This window comes from Lithobates pipiens, unplaced genomic scaffold (genome assembly GCF_037356315.1).
Source record: "Lithobates pipiens isolate NorthernLeopardFrog02 unplaced genomic scaffold, aLitPip1_a1.2 Scaffold_11, whole genome shotgun sequence".
Lineage (NCBI taxonomy): Eukaryota > Metazoa > Chordata > Amphibia > Anura > Ranidae > Lithobates > Lithobates pipiens.
This window is the reverse complement of record NW_027507696.1, coordinates 2,445,513-2,468,940: the sequence shown is the minus strand read 5'-3', so window position 1 is coordinate 2,468,940 and position 23,428 is coordinate 2,445,513. Positions and strand designations below refer to the sequence as shown.

General features: G+C 45.2%; 1 protein-coding gene across 2 annotated transcripts in view; it reads left to right on the top strand.

Moving 5' to 3' along the window:
- The first annotated feature begins 241 nt into the window (after nt 1–241).
- KCNT1 (potassium sodium-activated channel subfamily T member 1) overlaps nt 242–23,428 on the top strand; it is a 586,129-nt gene continuing 562,942 nt past the window's right edge. Inside the window, exon 1 of one of the 2 annotated variants that reach the window (XM_077468093.1) lies at nt 242–734. In XM_077468093.1, coding sequence (XP_077324219.1) covers nt 574–734 — 161 coding nt within the window. In that variant the 5' untranslated portion in view covers nt 242–573. The remainder of the gene's footprint in view (nt 735–23,428) is intronic. The other variant, XM_077468101.1, reaches the window with a different exon arrangement.

Sequence of the window (23,428 nt, the reverse complement as noted above, 5' to 3'; positions counted from 1 at the left end):
GAAATAAACCATCCCACCAGGCAGAAACCAGTATATGCAATTCTGGACTGGCCAGGAGGTGGTGCAACAGGACTGGTGAAAATATTAGGACCCCGGTGAGAAGTGGGCAAATCGATTCTCAGCGAGAGAGAAAAAAAAAAAGGAGAAAGCAAGAAATAGCACAGAACGTAACAAAAGAAGAAAAAGTGTAATTCAGAAAGCATCGGCAATGGATAAATGAAACATTGAAGAAGGAAGGGAGAGCCTTGATGTCTTTTGAAGGGTCTTCCACTCAATGTTACATGAAGTCCCCAGACCTCCTTGCTGGATATATGTAGACATACCAACTGTACATGTCAGGCAGGTGATGCTGGAAGGCTGATGTGGGCTTCTCTTCCATTTCCTGGAGCCTGGAATTATTAAAGTGAAGCAGACCGCCTCAGTCCATTTGCAGGACACTCTACTGGCTCCACCACTACTCTCATCAGCAGAATCAGGGGGGACAAGTTAGAGCCAAGACTCAAACATTTTCTAATTCTGCAATCTCAAACTTGATGCTGAGTCCCTATCCACAAGCTGGAAGTCTCTGCTGGAATGCCATTTGCGGATAAAGAAAGAAGCCTTCAGGGGATTTACAAGTCTACCGTCCACCATCAGCACCACCATCACCCAGGGGACAAGAGGATGTGCAGCGAGTGCTATACCAACCAGACCTTTGTCTACGATGATGGCAGCACCCAGAAATACACTTCCAGGTAAATTGTCTCCGTATTTGCCCTCAGCGGGGGGAAGAGGTTAAAGGTTGGGTTTTCACATTTATTTTTATCTGCTTACAAAATATACCCAAAAAAGACGAGCTTTTGTAATATGCTGTTTTACCCCTTGTACACACGGTCGGAGATTCCGACAACCAAATCCATCGGATTTTGTCTGTCTGATTTTGTCCGAAACTGTTGCATACACACGGTCGGACAAAGTTGTCAGAAAATCTGACGTGATGACGTTATTTCGTTACGACGGGACTACGTTCAGGCTAGTAGCCAATAGCTTTGTTGTAGGAATTTGATCTGAGCATGCGTGGCACTTTGTCCGATCGGAATTCTCTACACATGTTCGGAGTATGTCCGATCGGAGCACTTTGTCGGAAATGTTTACCAAGTTGGAAAACTTGGATACTCCGACGGAAACAGTCTGATGGAGACCACACACAGTCGGAATATCCGACAAATCGGTCCGATCGGACACATTCCGTCGGAGTCTCCGACCGTGTGTACAAGGGCTTCAAGTCATTTGTGACATAAGACAAACAAACCTGTTTGGAAAGCATGCGTTTTTAGGTGTTGAGTTTGCCTATAAATGGTGTTGCTTTCATTTCAAAATTTAAATTCCAGACGATTGTCTTGTCTGAAGGCAAAATTATACCAGCACAAAGTTTGGGTTGATCCATCAAGTGGATTAAAAAATAGATTACATTTTAGTTGAATGGCTTGTCTTGTTGACCCCTAACACTTCAGTATTTGGAGTCAAGTATGCAAGATCAGGACTTTTGGACTTTCCTGTTGGGCGAACTTGATCCAGGTTAGTAACTTCATGTTTTAAAGCGCCGAGCAAACTGTTGGCGCTATATAAAACCTGTATAATAATAATAATAATAATAATAATAATAATAACTCAGGAAAAGCTGAGAATAACAGGCAGTCGACTAGAATATTCAGCAAGCTGACCTGATATTGATCATTGGCAACCGCAATATGTTTTTCATGACAGGTTTACTTGAGATCTCAGGACTATCTTTAAAGCGGGAGTCCACCGGGACTCCGCGTTTTTTTTTTTTTTTTTAAAAGCCAGCAGCTACAAATACTGCAGCTGCTGACTTTTAAATAGCGACACTTACCTGTCCAGCGCGCCCGCGATGTCGGCACCCGAAGCCGATCGCTCGCTCGGCTGCCGGGTCCCGCCGCCATCTTGGGTATGGGAATCAGGAAATGGAGCCTTTCGGCTTCATTTCCCGGTTCCCTACTGCGCATGCGCGAGCCGCGCGGCGCAATCCGGACGGTCCCCGCTGCCTCTGGGAGCTGTGTGTTTCCCAGCAGGCAGCGGGGCACTTGCTGAAGGGGGCGGGCGCTTGCGGAACGGGGGCGTAACCTACGCTTGTTCCGCAGAGAGCTAGCCCGGAAGTGGGTGCAGTTACCTGGATTATCCAGGTAACTGCACCCCCCTCCCCCCTGAAAGGTGCCGATTGTGGCGCCGGAGGGGGGGGGGATTCCGATGAGCGGAGGTCCATTTTAGGGTGGACCTCCGCTTTAAAGATGATAATTCTGGAAGTAAAGCAGGCTTACGGTATACTGTAAAAATAAAATGGTGAAATGTAATTTCAAACTTTGTGCACCGAAACATTGAAAGTGTTCCCTGTCCTTATAGAATGTATATTTATTTTCCTCTGAAGTTGGAACCAGACTTGCGCACAACAGAAAATTTTGTTTAGTTTCGGTTCGTTGTCATTCGTAAAATACATATAACATCTGTTATATTCGTTATGTTACGTTAATACGTTTTCGGATAATTCGTTATTATTCGTAGAGTGTCGAATTCATTCGTTTCGTATTCGTTGAAATTCGCTATTTATGTATGTATAGACATTCGTGATAATGATTCGTAGTTTGGAAAGTCGTTTGTTTATTGAATCTTTTAACACCCACAATGACAACGTCTCTTCTCCTCGGCTCAAATACAATACAACACCCTTCTAACTCAATTGTTAAGCTTTGGTTCAAACTACCATTAGACACCCAAAGGATACAAGCACCTCATCCCCTATACGTATTAAGTTTATAATGTGGGGAGAGCAGGAGAAAAAGAGGGGATTTTAACGGTGCTCAAATATGAAACACATACCGTATTTATTGGCGTATAACACGCACATTAGTTTTAAGAGGGAAGTTTCAGGAAAAAAACTTACATTTTAACCACTTCAATACCGGGCACTTTCACCCCCTTCCTTCCCAGCCCAATTTTCAGCTTTCAGCGCTCTAGCGCTTTCAATGACAATTGCGCGGTCATGCTACACTGTACCCAAATGAAATTGTTATAATTTTGTTCGCACAAATAGAGCTTTATTTTGGTGTTATTTATTCACGACTCCGTTTTTTTTTTTTTTTGCGATATAAGCGCAAAAAAAGCGGAAATTTGGAAAAAAAACAATATTTTCTTTTTTCTATTTGAAAAGAAATCCAATAAAATCAAATTTTGTCATAAATTTAAGCCAAAATGTATTCTGCTACATGTTTTTGGTAAAAAAAAATTCCGTTAAGTGTATAATAATTGGTTTGTGTGATCACGGACATATGTACGCAAATGATCATGTATATATGTGTGCAGGTGATCACGTACATATGTGTGCAGATAATCATTGGGACATGTGATTTTAGTGGGACATATGTGGGGGACATGTTTTTATTATTAGGGACATGTGTTTTTATTATTTGGGGACATGTATGTTTTGGGGACATGTGTGTTTTGGGGACATATGTGGGGACTGTGTTTGTACTGTGTGGTGTGTTGTGTGTTTACACTACACTGATGATCAGTGAGTAAAAAGCTGTAAAAAGCAGCCCATACTCACTGATCATCAGCCGGCTGCAGCGTTCTGCTCTCCTCTCCTCAGCGGTGACTTCCGTGTGAGGAGAGGAGAGCCGATTGCCTAGCAACCGGCTGTTTGTTTACATCACATGACGGCCGTGATTGGACACGGCCGTCATGTGATCAGGAGGGCCAATCACAGAGCCCTCCTGCCGATCTGAGATGTGCCGTGTCCGGGTGACACGAGCACATCGGGATCGCGCCGCTGCGCGGGCACGCGCGCGCGCGATCCCGCTACTCCTGAAGGACGTTCCTGAACGTCCTATCAGGAGTAGACGGCTCCCACCCGGCCGTATATATGCATTGGCCGGGTGGGAAGTGGTTAAATAATGCAGCAAAAATTATTATTAAGTATTGGCGTATAACACGCACACCCTATTTGCACCCGATTTTCATGGTGAAAAAGTGAGTGTTATACGCCAATAAATACAGTACATAAAAATAAAAAGATTTTTATTACGATTATTCGAGTACAATTAAAAATCGCATATAATGCAATAGTACAAAAGCGCATGAACAAATTATATATAGGAGGGATCCTGAAGACAGGGAATGATAAGGTACTTGCAACACTTTATCCCTACATGTTTCGCCGTAGCTTCGTCAGGGGATGTGCAAGCCTCCGCTGTCTCACCTCCCCAAGCCACTGACAGTGAGCCACTTGGTATGGAAAGTTTGTATGACTCTGCACCCACGGATAACCGCTCAACAAAGAGAGGACATAGACAGTGGTAAGTCACGGTACCAGACTGATACTATGTCAGGATAAGCTGGGTAATGCTGTAATTGGGGATATATGTTGCTATGCATTCAGCTAAACACTACTGTGTGCCGGTCCGGGGAACCAATATCGCATTAAGGCGTGTTCCTGCTACACCAGTGTGCGTCAATGATCAGGGGTATCATACATCCCTTCATGTACAACCCTTCTAACTCAGTTCTCAGGAATGCACTTTTGCCAGTAATCCAACCTCCGGCACAAAATTAATTAGCTGAGTGGACTATAAAGCCCCGTACACACGAGCGGACTTTTCGACATCCAAAGTCTGACGGACTGAGTCCGTCAGACTATTCGATCGTGTGTGGGCTGCAACGGACTTTAGCTTCGCTAAAGTCTGACGGACTTTAGAAATGAAGCATGCTTTAAATTTTCCCGACGGAACTCCGCCGGACCCGGTCCCCTTCGAAAAATTCGCTCCTGTGTGTGCTACTCCGACGGACTAAAACCGACGCTAGGGCAGCTATTGGCTACTGTCTATGAACTTCCTACGTCGAATCCAGTCGTACGTCATCACGTTCGACTCCGTCGGAGTTTGGTGTGATGGTGTGTGGTCAAGTTTGTTCGGTCGAAAAGTCCGCCAGAACTCCGTCGGAACTCCGGCGGAACTCCTTTGGAGGTCTGTCAGACTTAATCCCTCTCGTGTGTACGGGGCATAAGATTTACTTTGAGCTGACCTTTTGTTACCGAATCGTGTCGAATTCATTCGCTATATATCTTTCGTATTCGATGTAATTCATTATTTTTTTATTCGGACAATACGGATGCATCCGAATGTCCGAAAGATGCAAAATTCGGCGCCAAATTTCAATTCGTTACGAAACTAATTGCACAAGCCTAGTTGGAACCTCCATATGTCATGCAGGTAATAATTAGGTTGTATAAAGTTTCAGGTTCATCAAGTCCAGCCAATAAAATTTCTGGTCCAGAGGAGACAAAACATTTGTCACTTAAGTGATTGTGGACACTTTTACCCAACAAGGAAAAAAAAGCATAAATTTGGAATGAAAAATTCTATTATCTGGATCGAAATATTGTTTTATTATTTATCGGTAATTATACTCAATAATATCAATCATCATAAGCAAATATTCAAGCCCTTTATTGTCAATTAGCCCTTTTCCATTAGTACTTCCTGTTCTTGCTGTGAAGAACCTCTTCCTTTATATGTAATGGATTTTCCCTACTTTCTCACACAATAGTACAAATTATTAATTGTGACATTTGTAAAAAAAAAAAAAAAAAAACTGAATAAATCAATAAAAAAAACGTGTTACTGTACTTTATCACAACTGGACAAGGTAGATGTTTTAAGCCTTCACTATAGTGAAATCTTATTAGACAATGGGCTCTACCTAGGGGAAAAAGCATAGTTAACACTATATTGGCACTGGGTTCCCCAAAAAAAACAAGTATGCAACTTTAGTGCTACATATGACAAAAGTGAAGCCATACAGTATATATTAAATTAACACTGAAACCACCATGAATGAGACATTGTAAAAAATAGGTTTTTGACAATTGATTTGTTAAAGTGGTTGTAAACCCTTACAAACCACTTTGACATACAGGTAAGCCTAGATTTAGCCCCTGTACACACGGTCGGACATTCTGCCAACCAAATCCGTCGGATTTTGTCCGTCGGATTTTGCCCGTCGGATCTTGTCCGAAACTGTTGCATACACACGGTCGGACTAAGTTGTCGAAAAATCCGATCATTCAGAACGTGATGACGTAATTTCATTACGATGGGACTACGTTCAGGCTAGTAGCCAATAGCTTTGATGTAGGAATTTGATCTGAGCATGCGTGGCACTTGGTCCGATCAAAATTCTCTACACATGATCGGAGTATGTCCGATCGAACCAGTTGGTCGGGAAATATTTCCAACATGTTGGAAAATTGGGTCCGACGGATATTCCGACGGAATCAGTCCAATGCATACCACACACAGTCAGATTATCTGACAACACGGTCCGATAGGACACATTCCGACGGATTCTCCGACCGTGTGTACAAGGGCTAAGTTTTACCTGTAGGTCCAAGAAATATCTCCTAAACCTATACGGTTTAGGATATATTTCCAAAAAGACAGCCACCGCTGTCTACGGCGCACATGCCGTAGACAATGGCGCACAGGCGCACTGGGCAGGCCGCAGATCGCATGCGATCGTGCGCATGCGCAGGAGTGCCATCATCACTGCTCTGGCGAATCACAGCGCCGGAGCAGCGAGACCAGGTAAGTTATTCATAATGAGCTAGTATGCTATGCTAGGTTGCTTCCCACCTGCCCCCCCCCCCCCCCATGGGTTTTTAACCACTTTAATGCAGTGCAGATAAATGAGCATGTAGAATACTTTCTAAGACAGGAGTAGTAGTAGTGTCAAAAGATAACACCTCCAAGCCAAAAACTAAAAGTGCTGATATTCTAGAGCTAAAGATGAATAATCGGCAGCAGATGGGGTCTACAACAGTACAATCTGTTTTCAACATTTTTGACCTGCAAGCTGTTCTTCGCTGACATAAAATCATGTTTCTTAGTGTAAATTAATTTGGAAATGTAGACAACCCACCCAGTTAATGGGAATGATGAGTCCTTTGACACCATGATGTCACATTGAAGGTATGTCCTTGTTCCATCTAAAAAGCAGATACCGATGTGCGATGTGTGCCATAACTGCCATCTACATCAGTCCAGATTGTCATTTCTGTGCACTTTTAGAAAGAAAAATGTTCAACAAACACAATGTTCCTTGTCAGGTAAAAAACATATACAGTACTAGTATGTTACATTTGCTTTACTGTTGTTGACCAGCAGCACTGCAGAATATGAATGTAAGCTCCTTGGCGCAAGAAACAGATGTAAATGGATCAGTGTTCTCTATACAGCAATGCAAAATAGAGCTAAATAATGTATAAAATGTGTCCATCGTGGTGACATTAGAGCATAAGCTCCTCTGATCCAGAGAATTATGTGAATGAGTCAGTTTTCTCTGTACAGCACTGTGGAACATGTCAGAGCTATATAAAAGGTATAATAATAGAAGTGTGTGACTGTGGTGGGACATTAGATTCAGACGCATTGCTAGGCCCTGGCATTTTGGGCACTAGGTCTCTAGTCAAGGGTCCCGGGTCTCGTAAACCTGTGTTCACTTAGAGTACTTATATCATGTGAAATTAGAAAAAGAAAAAGAAGAATTTTCATAACCATAATTAAATGTTTGAAGTACACCTAGTTTCACCGGCCGCCCGTTCTGTTCCCTCCCCTGCTTTCCTATTGGAAGGGGGAGGGAGCCAATGGAACAGAGCTGAAAAAACTGCAAAGTATTGTGGGACATGTAGTCCCCATCACCCGCGGCCCCATAACATTCAGTAGGGGTAGGACTGCAGATCCCAGCAAAGCAGAAGGCACCCAGAGGCTGACTGGGAGTTGGGCAGACACCATGAGGCAAGGAAAAGACTGGACCCAGGGGAGAGGTAGTGCCTCCCGGGTCAGCGTACCGTTCCTTTCAAGCATCCACGGCCGGTCGGAACATCCAGTGGCACTGGCCATCCCATGTGCAAATGGATCAGTGTTCTCTATACAGCAATGCAAAATAGAGCTAAATAATGTATATAATGTGTCTATGGTGGTGACATTAGAGCATAAGCTTCTCTGGTCCAGAGAATTATGTGAATGAGTCAGTGTTCTCTGTACAGCACTGTGGAACATGTCAGAGCTATATAAAAGGTATAATAACAGAAGTGTGTGACTGTGGTGGGACATTAGATTCAGAGGCATTGCTAGGCCCTGGCATTTTGGGCACTAGGTCTCTAATCAAGGGTCCCGGGTCTCAGATGTGCAGCCACTACTTCCTAAGGTGGATAGGTGCCACTTACGGCTCTTGTCTAGGTGAGCATACATTAGCTAAAAAGGGAGAAATTTTGTCTAAATGACATAGACATCCTTGTATTGTTCAACCTCTAGCGATGGGTAGAAAGTGTATTAGTAACAGGCCAAACAGTCTTCAACAGAGAATGAAGAAGATGGGATACTGTAGAAAAAAGGAAGAAAGAGTGAAGAGAAGGAAAATAGAAGAGATAGGGTGTTTTTAATCAGCTCTAATGCAGAGGTCCTATAAATATAATAGAAAAAGTAATAATGGCAGAGAGAACCCTGCAGTCACTCTGGAGGCTGCCCTCTTACGTTACGCTAGGTAACCTGTTCTTTAGGGGACCTAGATCTAACTTGTCCGACCGGCCCAATGAGGACTACTCTTGTGGTGTGGCGTAATGCAAGGGCTAAATACCATTCTCCTCTGACCATTTCTCCACATATACCGTTGTGGGGTAATCCCACCCGATCTCATCCATGTAGTATCTCTGATCCTAGTCTGTGGGTGTCCCAAGGAGTAGTTCGCCTGAAGTGCATTATGTCAGACGGGAGACTAATGGGATTTTTCAACCTCAAAGCTAAATATAAGCTTTCAAATTTGCCTTTCTATAATTTTATATCTCAACATATGTTTGGAATACACGCTGAACTTCTTAGCCCTTGTACACACGGTCGGAGATTCCGACGGAATGTGTCCGATCGGACAATTTTGTCGGATATTCTGACTTTGTGTGGTCTACATCGAACTGTTTCCGTCGGAGTATCCGACGGACCAAGTTTTCCAACTTGTTGGTAAAATTTGCAGACAAAATGCTCCGATCGGACATACTCCGATCATGTGTAGAGAATTCCGATCGGACAAAGTGCCACACATGCTCAGATCAAATTCCTACATCAAAGCTATTGGCTACTAGCCTGGTGGTAGTCCCGTTGTAACTAAATAACGTCACCACGTTCTGAACGATCGGATTTTCCGACAACTTTGTCCGACCGTGTGTATGCAACAGTTTCGGACAAAATCCGACGGATTTGGTTGTCGGAATCTCCGACCCGTGTGTACAAGGGCTTAGACCTCTCTAAAAAGGTTTTGTTTAAGGCCGCGTACACACGCGGGGACTGTTCACCCAACTTTGTCCGCTGAACAGTGTTTCAGCGGACAGTCCGCTCGTGTGTGGGCTTTCAGCGGACAGTTTCAGCGAACAGTCCGCTGAACAAGGTTTTTCGGAAATTCCGAAAAACTGTCCGCTGAAACAACAGTTCCCTCGTGTGTAGGCTTGTTCGACAAACTAAGTTCCGCGCATGCTCAGAAAGGATTTACACGCCGAAAGTTATAATGCAGTGTATAGGACGTTGTATTTTTCGTCCCGTCGTACGTGCCGTTCACGTCATCGCGCACGGTTTCAGCAAACTGTTCGTACGTCGTGTGTGGCCATGTCCGTCCATGCTAATTTTGAGCGGACTGTTTGCCGAAACTGTTTGACGGACAAAGTTGGGCGAACAGTCCCCGCGTGTGTACGCGGCCTTAGTGCTAAGATGGTTTATACCTGTAACTTCTATTTTGTGTATTGTATGCTGCATTGCTTGTATCAGATTGATCTTTCCCTCAATAAACATTTTCTACTTGTAAAAAAATAAATAAAAAATAGTAATAATGGTAATGGTTAATCTATAACTGTTATAATATCCTTAAAAGATTTTTTACTATAAAATGTTTTCCTTAGGACACAACTGATTACAGATCGAGGTAAAGGGCCAATCACAGCATCCCTTTACTACATGATCAGCTGTGTCCAATCAGTCGGCTGTCGGCATTCCATTCCTTTCCTTGCGCTAACAGAATGAGGAGAGGAGAGCAGATAACTGGCTTGTGTTATAGGGACTTAAAAAATTTTTTTTTTTTCATTTTAAACATACTTGACATTTCAATGCCAATCAAAATCTTACAAAATGGGGGTGTGATGGAGGTGTATCTTGTGCCAAACAATTTTGGTCCTAAAAGATTTTTTCCTAGCTCAAAAAATTGGAAGGTATGCAAAGTGCAACATTACTGATCAGAGGACAGCGACCCCAATACCTCCATCCCCAAACTGCTGTATAGAGGAATATCCTGCCATTTTATAAAACTCTGGTTAGGCCACATCTGGAGTATTCCGTCCAGTTCGGGTCACCAGTCCTCAGAAGGGATGTGCTGGAGATGGAGAGAGTCCAAGGAAGACCAACAAAATGAATACGGGGATTGGAGGACCTCAATTAGGAGGAACGGCTACAAGCACTAAATGTATTCTCACTGGAGAAGAGACGCTTGGGAGGGGATATGATAGCAATTTACAAATACCTTTTTTTTATTTATTTTTTTTAAAGATATTTGTATTTGATTTAAAGACAAACCAACATACAAAAAGAAAGAAAACTTTGGTTGTTCATTGATATGCATCTACAAGTATTACATTCTTTAAATCAATAACAAAAGGGCAATGAAGTACCGTATTTATCGGCGTATAACACGCACTTTTTCCCCCTTAAAATCGGGGGAAAGTCGTGGGTGCGTGTTATACGCCGATCCCCACTGTCTGTGAGGCTAAAATACTGAGCGCCGCCGAAAAAAAGACCGAGCGGCATCGAAAAAAAGCGGGCCATACTGGGCGGGACTGCGAGCCGAGCCAAGCCGAATACACAGTAGAGTCGGCTCTGTCTTTTTCGGCAGCGCTGGCTCCAGAAACAGCAGGGAGGCGGGACTACGAGCGGAGCCGAGCAGACGGCTCGGTCTTTTTCGGCGGCGCTCGCTGGGTCTGTCTCGGCGGCGGGATATTTAAACATAGGCAAGGCTGAAAACGGCGCTGGGCGAGCTGGAAATGACACTGGCAAGCTGCAAATGACACTATGCAAGGCTGCAAACAGCGGTGGGCAAGCTGCAAATGACACTGATCATTCTGCAATGATGGACAAGGCTGCATTGACGGGCATTTAAATGTAAGTTTTTTTTCCCTTAAACTTCCCTCCTAAAACTTTTTTCCTTAAAATGCCCTCCTAAACTTGGGGTGCGTGTTATACCCCGATAAATACGGTAACAGATATGATTAGAAATTGTAGAGGTATAAAAGTAGATCACGTTAGCATTATGAGTTGCATAGATCAACCGTGGGAATCAGCACTTTAAGGCACATGACACGACCAAGAGTTTTGGGAAACGCATTCACTCTGGGCCAAGGGTCAGAGGACTAGCTATCCATCCGCCCCAGATTTTATGGAATGTCTTCTTCCGTTTCCAGAATTCAAATGTAAGTTTATATAGCGGTATAGAGTGATTAATTAATTTTAACCATAGGGATTTCAGGGAAAACTGTGTTCCCTTCCAAGATAGCAAGATGGTTTTTTTAACATATAAGTACAGAATACGAAGTAATCTCTTAGCATGTGGTGATATGTGTAGTTCCCCAAAGATTCCCAGGAGACAATTCTTAGTGTGAGCAATATTTGGGAGACCTATCGCTGATGAAATGAAACAGCCCACTTCTGTCCAGAAGTCTTGGACCACTGGACATGACCAGAAACAGTGGAGGAAGTCGGCAATCTGGCCACAGCCCTTGAAGCACTCAGATGAGGGTGTCAATGCAATTTTATGTAACCTGGCTGGTGTAAGGTGAGAGTAATGAAAGATTTTAATATGTATAATTCGGTCCCTAGATGAAATAACTGAAGTTTTGTATGTTTCTCTAAATTCGGACCAGTCATCATCCATCAGGATCATAGAGGTCCGCTTTGCCTGAATCTAGGATTAAAATCAGTAACGAGGGTAGCATAGTAGGTAGAGACAAGTTTAGTGGGGTCAGGGTGCCTTAGCAATTTCTCCAGTGGGGGCATGATTGTAGGGTCATCCAAGGAACCAAAGTGGGTACAAACAGCATGTCGGAGCTCATAGTAATAGAATAAGTATGAGCGTGGCAGGTCAAAGTCAGTACACAGCTGGTGGAAAGATTTGAAGCCTTGCGCATCATATAAGGGACATAGGTATTTAACCCCTTTAGACTACCAATGATTGGGGTCAGGTAGGGAGTACAGTTCTTGTAGATTGGGATTAAACCACAGAGGGTTATAGGGGGAAGTCAGCCAGGAATTAGGATTGTTTAGATGTCTTTGAGACAATGGTGCGAAATAATGAAAGGAAGGTTTTAATACGGATGTGCCAGGACGGTCTGGGACCTGACCTCTGTAGATAATGTTATGGAGGGTCTCTAGGGAAGATGCAATGGCTCCCTCCGTGGTGGTACATGCAATGGCTGCAGCTGGGTGCAGCCAGTCATGTACATGGACCAGTTGAGACCCTAGATAGTATAGGTAAAAGTTAGGAAAAGCCAAGCCTGCAAGATGCGTCAGCAGCCTTAGAGTTTCCAGTGCCACCCGATGGGATCGGCCATTCCACAGGAATGCCATGCAGATTATGTCAATACATTTAAAAATAGATTTAGGGATTATACAAGGCGAGTTCGCCAGAACATACAGTAATTTAGGTAAGTAGATCATTTTAAGGGCATTGGCTCTGCCCATAAGATCCAAAGGCAAGTCCACCCATCGTCTGGTTTGCTCTTGTAATTGAGATAATAGGGGTTCAAGGTTATTGACTATGTAGGTAGACAAAGGTGTCTGCACCCTGACTCCAAGATACCTAAAGGAGAACACAACCTGTAATCGGGAGTCCGGGTGAATCTGGGAGGCTGCAGCAGTGTCCAAGGGAAAAAGATATGACTTATCCCAATTCACCTGGAATCCAGAATAGTCGCCAAAGGTGTTATTTTTGGAGAGCAATGTGTGGAGGGACTCATGAGTGTCAGCCAGGTATACCAGGGTATCATCTGCATATAGCGAAAACTCGTTCCTCTATAGTGGTAATGGGAAGACCCTTAATTAAGGGGGAGGAGCGAATTCATACTGCAAGTGGCTCCATAGCCAGGGCAAAGAGGAGAGGTGACAATAGACATCCCTGCCTTGTGCCCCTGGTAATCAGGAAAGAATCGGTTACATGCAAGTTGACTTGGATACCAGAGACTGGAAAGGTATAGAGGAGTTTTATCCAAGCTATCACCCGGGGGCCAAAGCCAGACAGCTGTAAAACCTGAAAGAGATAAGGCCACTCCACACTATCAAAGGCTTTGCAGGTGTCTAGGGATAGGATAGCATGGGTAGGGGAATAGTCGTGTGGGTATTGTATATTGTGGAACAGTCTACAAATGTTCATTCTTGTGGACCTGCCTGGTATAAAGCCCCCTTGATCACTGTTGACCAGAGTCTCAACTACTGTATTCAAATAGTTTGCCAGCACTTTGGCCGGGATTTTAACATCCACATTCATGAGGGATATTGGGCGATATGAATCACACTTAAGAGGGTCTTTGCAAGGTTTTAATAGCAGTATGATCAGAGCATCCCGCATGGAGGGAGGGAGAGTTCCGATATCCAGGGCCTTGTTATATGTATGTAAGAGAAATGGGCATATTAGTTCCTGGAACTGGGCGTACCATCCAGGCCTGGTGTTTTATGTGTTGGTAATTGCGAAATGACAGCAACGATCTCGACAACCGAGGTAGGTGCCTCCAACTCATCTCTCCCCTCAGGCGATAGGGAGGGGAGAGATATGTCGGCCAGGTAATCTTTTAGTTGCGCTTCGGTGTAATCAACTCTAGATGTGTACAGGTTTTTGTAAAAGTTTAGGAAAGTCTCCATGATATCCTCTGGGGTATCGCTAGTCTGGCCCTGTGTAGTTAATAGCATTAGTTACTAATACTAATAAATAAATACTTGTTCATGTTATACTTTGACTCCTTCGATTAGCTACAATACAGACACCTCATTGAAAGTCCCAACCATCTTTATGTAACTGATGGGCACTGATGGACACTGATAGACTGCACTGGTGGGCACTGATAAACTGCACTGATGGGAACTGCTGGACACTGATAGGCTGCACTGATGGACACTGCTAAGCTCCACTGGTGGGCACTGACGAGATGGCACTGATAGAAACATGAAAAGTTAACTCCGGAAGCTATTGCTTCACTTCCGCTTTTTGTCCAGAACTGTTCTGCCTTCAGCTCTATGCTCTGCTGTGATAATGATAGCAGTGGAGGCTGGGGGAAGAACCATCAGCTAAATGGTGGGACCATGGCTGTCCGGCTATGGTCCGTCATTTAGTGATGCTTGCTATAAAAGGCTACTTTATACGTTTCCATCAGTGCCATCTCGTCAGTGCCCACCAGGGGAGCTCATCAGTGTCCATTAGTGCAGCCTATCAGTGCCCACCAGTGCCCACCAGCGCAGCCTATCAGTGTCCATCAGTGCAGCCTATCAGTGCCCACCAGTGCAGCCTATCAGTGCCCACCAGTGCAGCCTATCAGTGCCCACCAGTGCAGCCTATCAGTGTCCATCAGTGCAGCCTATCAGTGCCCACCAGTGCCCACCAGTGCAGCCTATCAGTGTCCATCAGTGCAGCCTATCAGTGTCCATCAGTGCAGCCTATCAGTGCCCACCAGTGCCCACCAGTGCAGCCTATCAGTGCCCACCAGTGCCCACCAGTGCAGGCCATCAGTGTCCATCAGTGCCCATCAGTTACATAGAGAAAGAGGGTCGGGACGTTTAATGAGGTGTCTGTATTGTAGCTAATCGAAGGAGTCAAAGTATAACATGAACAAGTATTTATTTGTTTGCCATGATTGAGTAGGTGCATGGCAGACAATACATGCAATAATGGCATATAATATAACAAAACATGTATCCAAAACATTTATATGTTAAAAACATGAATAGAATATACAATAATATTGTCCTCAATAATAAAAAATCATTATACTATAACAGTTGTAATCCACGGCCTTGCCTGAATCTAAAGATCATGTAAGTATGTATGCATTACATTGCATCTTCATGGGATCTATCCAATCATCAGGGGTGGATGCATGATACATATATCTGCTCAGTGTGAAACAAACACACCGCCGGGGTGCTGGGGACGAAAGGAATGCCTGGTCCGGAAGCTGTGGTAGTAGGGTCCAATAGGAACACAGGGAACAAGAGTATGGATGTAACCCAGAGTATCTGGAACAATCTAACAAAGGGGCCCCATTCTAGTGTTGCTGACATAGGAGTAGAAGCCAGCGATGTCTGGTGCAGACTGCACAGCATGTGTATCAGTCAGAGTGCCCATAAGTGCCATCTCATCAGTGCCCACCAGTGCAGCCTATCAGTGTCCATTAATGCAGCCTCGTTAGACAATACACACAGGCATCGCTAGAGGGAGGGAGCCTTGGGCAGTTCGTCCGTGTTGCCACCCCTCTCAAAGTGCCATCTGGGTCCCATGGACCTACCGGGACCCATGGTAGGGGCGGCCCTGGGGGCAGTGAACATCACAGGGTGGGGGGGGGGGGGGTGATATGAGGGGGAGCAGAGAACACTACTGTGGAGAGTGGAGGGAGGGAGAGGACACTGCTATGGGGGGGGGGGGTGATGTAAAGGAGGTGACGGAGGAAATTGCTGTGAAAGGGAGATTTGTGATATGCAGGGGAGCTGACAATCTTAGAAAGTGATTGTGATATAAAAGGAGGGGGGGCTGTGATATGAAGGACCCGAGCCATCGCACAAAACATGCAATTCGGACCTCTGGCGGAAGGACATTTTTGTGACCGGACCTCCATGAATTTTAATTCAATAGCCATGCTTTATAACAACAAACTTCTCTGCTCCTTCAGCCAGGCAATTTAGACTCTCAACAGCTGTAAAATCAGCAGTAATTCTGTCGCAGGTCATGTGGCCACTGTCAAGCGCATCAAACAACATTCTCGTTGCCCCCTATTGGGATGCATAATGCAGTGTAAGGAGGCCCAGCAGGACACATTTCAACGTCCCCCCGAGGGGATCACAAAATACACAGAAAACAAAAACAGTTAATGATAAGCAGAAAGTAGCTGCTCTACTCCTGGAGGGAAGGGAATAAGTGTGTTGATAAAAATCATATCGTCAGCATAATAAAAATTTTTTTTATCTCTCTAGTGACACTTTGCCAGGTCCTCAAAGAGGATTGAAAATAATGAGCTGGCTGGGGGGGGGGCAAGGGTGTAGTGATGTCGGCATGGCCGGCTGGTGCTAAACATTGCACCGACAGCAGAGGTTTTTTTTGAACCTCGATCTGTAGTTGTTAATTCGATCTATAAATGTCTGAGAAAATCCCCCTGAATCCTGCAATTTGCTTAGCAAAAATGGGTCCATTTTAATTACAGTTATAGGAGTACTAAAGTCACTCTCATTGGATTTAGCACTTGTTGTCTACCAAGGTACATTTATAAATGCCATCGGAGACAAGTGGTTAAAGAATAACTCCGCTTCTTTTGAGGGAAAAAAAATCCCCTCTGGGTGATCTATGTACATTGCAGGGATTTTAACGAACTTTGTCGCAGATTTCTACCTTTTGTTATTCTGAAGAAAAAGCTGTTTGCCTGTGAACATGCACACAGTAAAATGTGAATGGGAGTGAATTTATAAAGAACAATTAGCTGCTGCGCCAGTGGTGGCTGTGCCCATCAAACACAGCCACTGTGCCATCAAACACAGCCACTGTGCCATCAAACGCTGCCACTGTGCCATCAAACACAGCCATGGTGCCATCAAAAGCAGCCACTGTGCCATCAAATGCAGCCACGGTGCCATCAAAAGCAGCCACTGTGCCATCAAATGCCCCCACTGTGCCCATCAAACACTGCCATTGTGCCCATCCAATGCTCCCACTGTGCCCATCAAATGATCCCACTGCGCCATCAAATGCTCCCACTGTGCCATGAAATGCTGCCACTGTGCCCATCAAATGATCCCACTGTGCCATCAAATGTTGCCACTGTGCCCATCAAATGCTACCACTGGTCCCCCACCTGCCATCTGCCCGGCACTTACCCTGTCTCGGTTGGGCAGCGGGTGACCGTGACAGGTGGTGTCCTCCATGTTCCTCCATGTCCTCGATGTCTTCTCCCATTTTCTCCTCCCGTCCTCTCCTATGATTGGACGCCTTATAGACGTCCAATCACATTGCCTGTCGTTTCAGCCAATCAGGTGACGGCTAACAGACCCAAGCACCTGATTGGCAGAGAGGCAGTTCAGTGTTAGGAAAGCGAATATTCATTCGCTTTTCTAACACAACTGGGTGAACTGTGAGCGCCAAGCATGGCGCTCACTTTTTACCTTTTTTGATGCCTATTAGAGCCTATGGTTCTAATCCTAGACAAAAAACAACAGATGCGCTCAGGATGCAGGTATAATGGATAGCAACAATAGGAGTGATAAACGCAGGACCTAAAAATGGATATAAAATATAAAAAGTCCAGGGATAAGGGTAAATTGTCCAATAATTTGGAGATAGTGTATCTTGAAGGATGATGATGATGATGATAATGTAGGATGGAGTCTTGGGTAACAAGCACTAAAGGCCAGCTTTTCTCAAGAGTGAAACCAACTAAGGATATCAAAAAACACAGAAAAGCGTCTCTAAAGGCAATATTTAATGTGCAATATAATAAAGGTATCCAACACTTACATCTAGGTAAGGACTGGTATGCTCATGGGAGGCTGAAATCTCTTTGGGTCATTTCCAGCATCTAAAGTGTGTCCTGAGCGATCATTGAGTCCAGGCTGTGAGAGCTGCCAGGAGCCAGAGAGGAAGCCGGATAATCCCTTGGAGGAGATGATGACAGTCAGCTCGTGGAGCGACGCTTTTGGGCGTGTGACATCAGTGGGATTGGGGAAAACCACAACGCGTTTCAGACCATGAGCGAGGCTCGCACAGAGCATGCACGCTCCTTTCTCAAGTGTACAGGGGAAAGGAAAGGGGCGAGATTTAAATGCTCTGCCCAGAGAGAATGCCAGCTGGCTGATTGCTTGATGGATATACTGAACAGCCAATAGTATAACTAAACTATGCAGTAAGGATGGAGATAACATTTAAGCAGAATCAAATATTGTTACTATAAACTCAATAATGGTTAAAAAATGAGATATATATATATATATATATATATATATATATATATTGTAAGGGATCTTCCCGGGGTAGGGTGTGTTTGGACACAGTTCACAGCAGACTTGGAATATATGAAGCAGATCTTGGCGTTTATTCGTGGTACAAACAGTCCAGCAAACAAAACATACAGCAACACCGTGCTTTCTAAGTACAACAAAATAAACAAAAGACCTAGCCCGGCTGGGCGCTTACTAACAGGTTCTTCTCACCTATCTGACATTTATAAAGACAGCGTCTTTTCGTCTGGATATCGCAGGGTGGGTTTTAGCTCCAGCAGTGGCTGTGCTTGCAGCTTCCTTCAACATACAGGCTGTTCATTCCCTGGCTGGGAGCAATCACCTGCAGACCCTACAGAGCCTTTAGCTTCCCAGGCTAATTAGGATCCAAGCTCACCTGATCCCAAACCCAGAACTGGATCGGGGGATGTGGAATGACAGGTCCCTCTACCAAACCTACCTGCCATTCCATATAAACCCAGGCCCGGCAAAATTAAATAACAATTCAGCAGCATATCACTGCTGAGAAACTGAACCATCCTGGATTTACCATCTCACACTGTGTAGCAACCTAGGTGAGATGTACACCCCCTCGATCACTTCTCCAGTGACATGTCTACATATCCCCCCCCTCTTTTTCAGACCGGAGGGCTGAGCCTTTTGTCCCCACAGACAACTTACCCTCGACAATGCGTCAGCATTTGCCTGTAATTTCCCTGGCCTGTGTTCCACAGTGAAATTAAAGTTTTGTAGGGAGAGAAACCATCTAGTCACTCTTGCATTTCTCTCCTTGTTTAACTTCATCCATGTTAGGGGGGCATGGTCTGTCACCAACTTGAATTTCCTGCCTAGCAAGTAATACTTTAACGATTCTAGGGCCCACTTTACTGCCAAACACTCTCGCTCCACAATGGCATAATTTTTCTCGGCCGGGGTTAATTTTCTACTCAAGTACGTCACCGGATGCTCCTCACCATTCACTACTTGTGAGAGTACTGCACCTAAGCCTGTGTTAGAGGCATCTGTCTGGACCAGAAACTCTCGTTTGAAATCGGGGGTAACTAACACAGGTGGTTGGCACAAGGCAGACTTAAGGCTTTGGAAAGCCTTCTCGGCCTCTGGGGTCCACGTGACCATTGCTGTCTTTCCGCCCTTTGTCAAGTCAGTTAGTGGAGCAGCAACTGAGGCAAAGTTCGGCACAAACCTACGGTAATACCCCGTAATACCCAGGAAAGCTCTAACCTGTTTCCTTGTCAGGGGTCTAGGCCAATTCTGTATTGCCTCAATTTTATTTAGCTGTGGCTTAATCAACCCTCTCCCAATAATGTAGCCTAGATATTTGGCCTCTTCTAGGGCTAGAGCACACTTCTCGGCATTTATGGTCAACCCCGCATCACTTATGGCATCCAACACGGCCTGTACCTTACAGAGGTGACTTTCCCAATCAGGGCTAAAAATGACCACATCATCGAGGTAGGCAGCTGAGTAATCACGATGTGGTCGCAGAATCAAGTCCATCAACCTCTGGAAAGTTGCAGGCGCTCTATGTAACCCGAACGGCATCACTACATACTGGAATAGCCCATCAGGGGTGGAGAAAGCAGTTTTCTCTTTAGCCTCACCAGAAAGTGGAATCTGCCAGTAGCCCTTTGTGAGATCGAGAGTGGTTATGTACCTGGCGTTACCCAACTTCTCAATCAACTCATCTACCCTGGGCATAGGATACGCATCGAACTTGGAGATCTCATTCAACTTTCTGAAATCGTTACAGAACCTCCAAGTTCCATTGGGCTTTGGGATTAGCACAATTGGGCTGGACCATTCACTCTGTGACACCTCAATTACCCCCAGAGCAAGCATACGTTTTACCTCGGCAGATACGGCTTCCCTACGTGCCTCCGGTATCCTATAGGGCTTAAGGTTTACTCTGCTTCTAGGCTCAGTTTCAATGTGATGATGGATGAGGTGTGTACGCCCTGGGAGGTCAGAGAACTTTTTTTTGTTTTTCTGTAAAAATTCCTGAGCCTCCTGTTTCTGTGACACTGATAGAGTATCACCTACCTTGACTGGAGGGATTGGTTGTGACAAATCATTAACAGTATTTGTCGCCACCAAGGATTCCCTGTCTTTCCAGGGCTTGATCAAGTTTATGTGATAAACTTGGAAAGGCTTCCTTCTACCTGGTTGGTGCACCTTGTAGTTCACCTCACTGATCTTTTCAACAATTTCATAAGGACCTTGCCACTTCGCCAAGAATTTACTCTCAACAGTGGGGACTAGTATAAGGACCCTATCGCCTGGGTTGAATGTCCTGATTCTTGCGGACCGGTTGTAAATTCTACTTTGGGCCTCTTGAGCCCTCTGGAGGTGTTCCCTTACCAGGGGCATTACAGTGGCTATACGGTCCTGCATTTGTGCTACATGCTCAATAACACTCTTGTATGGGGTGGACTCATTCTCCCATGTCTCTTTTGCAATGTCCAGTAGACCCCTAGGGTGATGACCATAGACCAACTCGAATGGTGAGAACCCTGTGGACGCTTGGGGCACCTCCCTAATAGCAAACATGAGGTAGGATAATAAATGATCCCAGTCACGACCATCTTTTGCCACCACTTTCTTCAACATATGTTTCAAAGTCTTATTAAATCTCTCCACCAATCCGTCCGTCTGGGGGTGGTACACAGAGGTACGGATGTGTGAGATTTTAAATAGTTTGCATAATTCCTTCATTACTTTCGACATAAATGGCGTACCTTGGTCAGTTAGGATTTCTTTGGGGATCCCAGTCCTAGAGAACATATAAAACAACTCACGTGCAATTGTTTTAGATGCAGTGTTTCTTAAGGGTACAGCCTCAGGATAGCGGGTCGCATAATCCAGGACTACCAAAATATACTGGTGTCCTCTAGCTGACTTTACAATGGGACCCACTAAATCCATGGCAATACGCTCAAAAGGCACCTCTATAATAGGGAGCGAAACCAAAGGACTGCGAAAATGTGACACTGGGGCACTAACCTGACATGTGGGGCACGACTCACAGTATTTTTTAATGTCATCATATATGGCCGGCCAAAAAAACCTCTGGAGAACCCTCTCTCGCGTTTTGTCAGTCCCCAAGTGTCCCCCAAGAACATGGTTATGTGCCATGTCAAGCACCTGACGCCGGTACGGCTTAGGTACCAGAAGCTGTTCCACAATCTCATCTTTAACCTTATTGACTCTATAGAAAAGATCATTAGTCACCGAAAAATGTGGAAATCTTTTTTCAGCATCTGGTTCCTGAGGTACCCCGTTCATAACAGCAACCTGCTCTCTCGCATTTTTGAGAGTGGGGTCCTGTAATTGTGCAGTCCCAAAATTATCGCTAGACACCTCTAAGTCTAGTATATTTTGCTCAGTGGGAGGATCCTCCTCCCCAACCAGGACCTGCAAAGGAAAACAATCATTTTCATCCTGCATACTTTTATCATTCACAGCGGACAAGGCAACCTCCTTAGAGGTATCCTCACTCCTTTTGGGGATTTCTCTTTTTTCCCAGAGAGCCCAGAATAACGGAAAATCGCGGCCCAATATTACATCATGCATGAGGTTTTTAACCACACCCACTTCATATTGTACGGTGCCTTGTTTAGTCCCGACTTTAGCCCGCACTATAGGGTACACTTTTGTATCACCATGTATGCACACAACACTCATATGCTTGTTAGGCTCTAAGTCCCCAGCCACCAGGCTAGCATGCACCAAGGTTACGAGGCTTCCTGAGTCCATTAACGCTTTAACAGGAAAGTCATTGATTGTGATGTTGCAGATTTGCGGTTCAGTCTCTAGTCCAGGAACTGCAGCACAAGATGGTTCCGCAAATAGCGACTGACGCCGGCTAGCGTCACATTCCATGGGTTCAGAGGTAAGAGGGCAATGGGCAGACACGTGTCCCGCCTCATGGCATCTCCAACACTGGATAGGGCTTGGTCTCTTTGGCAAGGAGTCCTTTTCAGAGCCCCTTAGCCACCCGGGACCATCACCAGTCTTTTGTCCCTGAGACACCACTTGAGCCCTTTTCCCCCCATCAGCACCCCTCCACACTCCCCCAACAGATGGAAGTCTCTTACCAGCTGACGGCACAGATCTGGCGCTCCGGGGAGGTGAAGATGCTGCAGGAACATCGCGGAGGTAGTCCTCAGTCGCCTGGAACCTCTCCACAAGGTTGACAAGTTCGTTTGCGTCCCTAGGATCACCTTGTCCCACCCAGCGTTGCAGGTCAGTAGGAAGCGCTCGGAGGTAGCGATCCATCACGACCTTCTCTAGGATTTGTGCAGGAGTAGAAGTGTCTGGCTCCAACCACTTTCTTGCCAAATGGATTAGGTCATACATCTGGGACCTCGCTGATTTGTCCAGACTGTAGCTCCAGTTGCGTACCCTCCGGGCACGGACTGCAGTAGTAACTCCTAGTCGGGCAAGTATCTCCTCTTTTAGCCGAGTATAGTCCTTAACCTCTTGCTCACTGAGGTCATAGTAGGCCTTTTGGGGTTCACCTGTTAAATAGGGTGCAATTACCTCTGCCCACTCAGCAGCTGGTAACTTCTCTCGCTCAGCCACGCGCTCAAATACTGTTAGAAAGGCCTCAACATCGTCCTCAGCAGTCATCTTTTGCAGCGCTTTCTGCACAGTCCTTCTCCCAAAAAAAATCTCTGGAGCGGCTCCCTCCATTGTGGGTGGATTAGCAACCACAGGCGCCTCTCGATTTACTATCAGGTGCTCGATAAGTTGTTGTTGGCTTTGGCGCAAAGCTTGCAACTCTTCCTTATGCATCCGCTGTTGTGCAGCCATCATCTGCTGTTGTGCAGCCATGGACTGTTGTTGTGCAGCCATGGACTGTTCATGTCGTCTATTGGCCTCTGTCTGAGCCTGCTGTTGTGCAGCCATCATCTGCTGTTGTTCAGCCATGGACTGTTCATGTCGTCTATTGGCCTCTGTCTGAGCCTGCTGTTGTTGCAAACTCACTTGCATAAACTGCTTCAGCATCTCCTCCATGTTGCTGGACTGTTTTTGGAGTGTAGTTGCAGCTTTCACCCAGGACATCAGCAGCTGTAGCCAAGTCTGTCCAC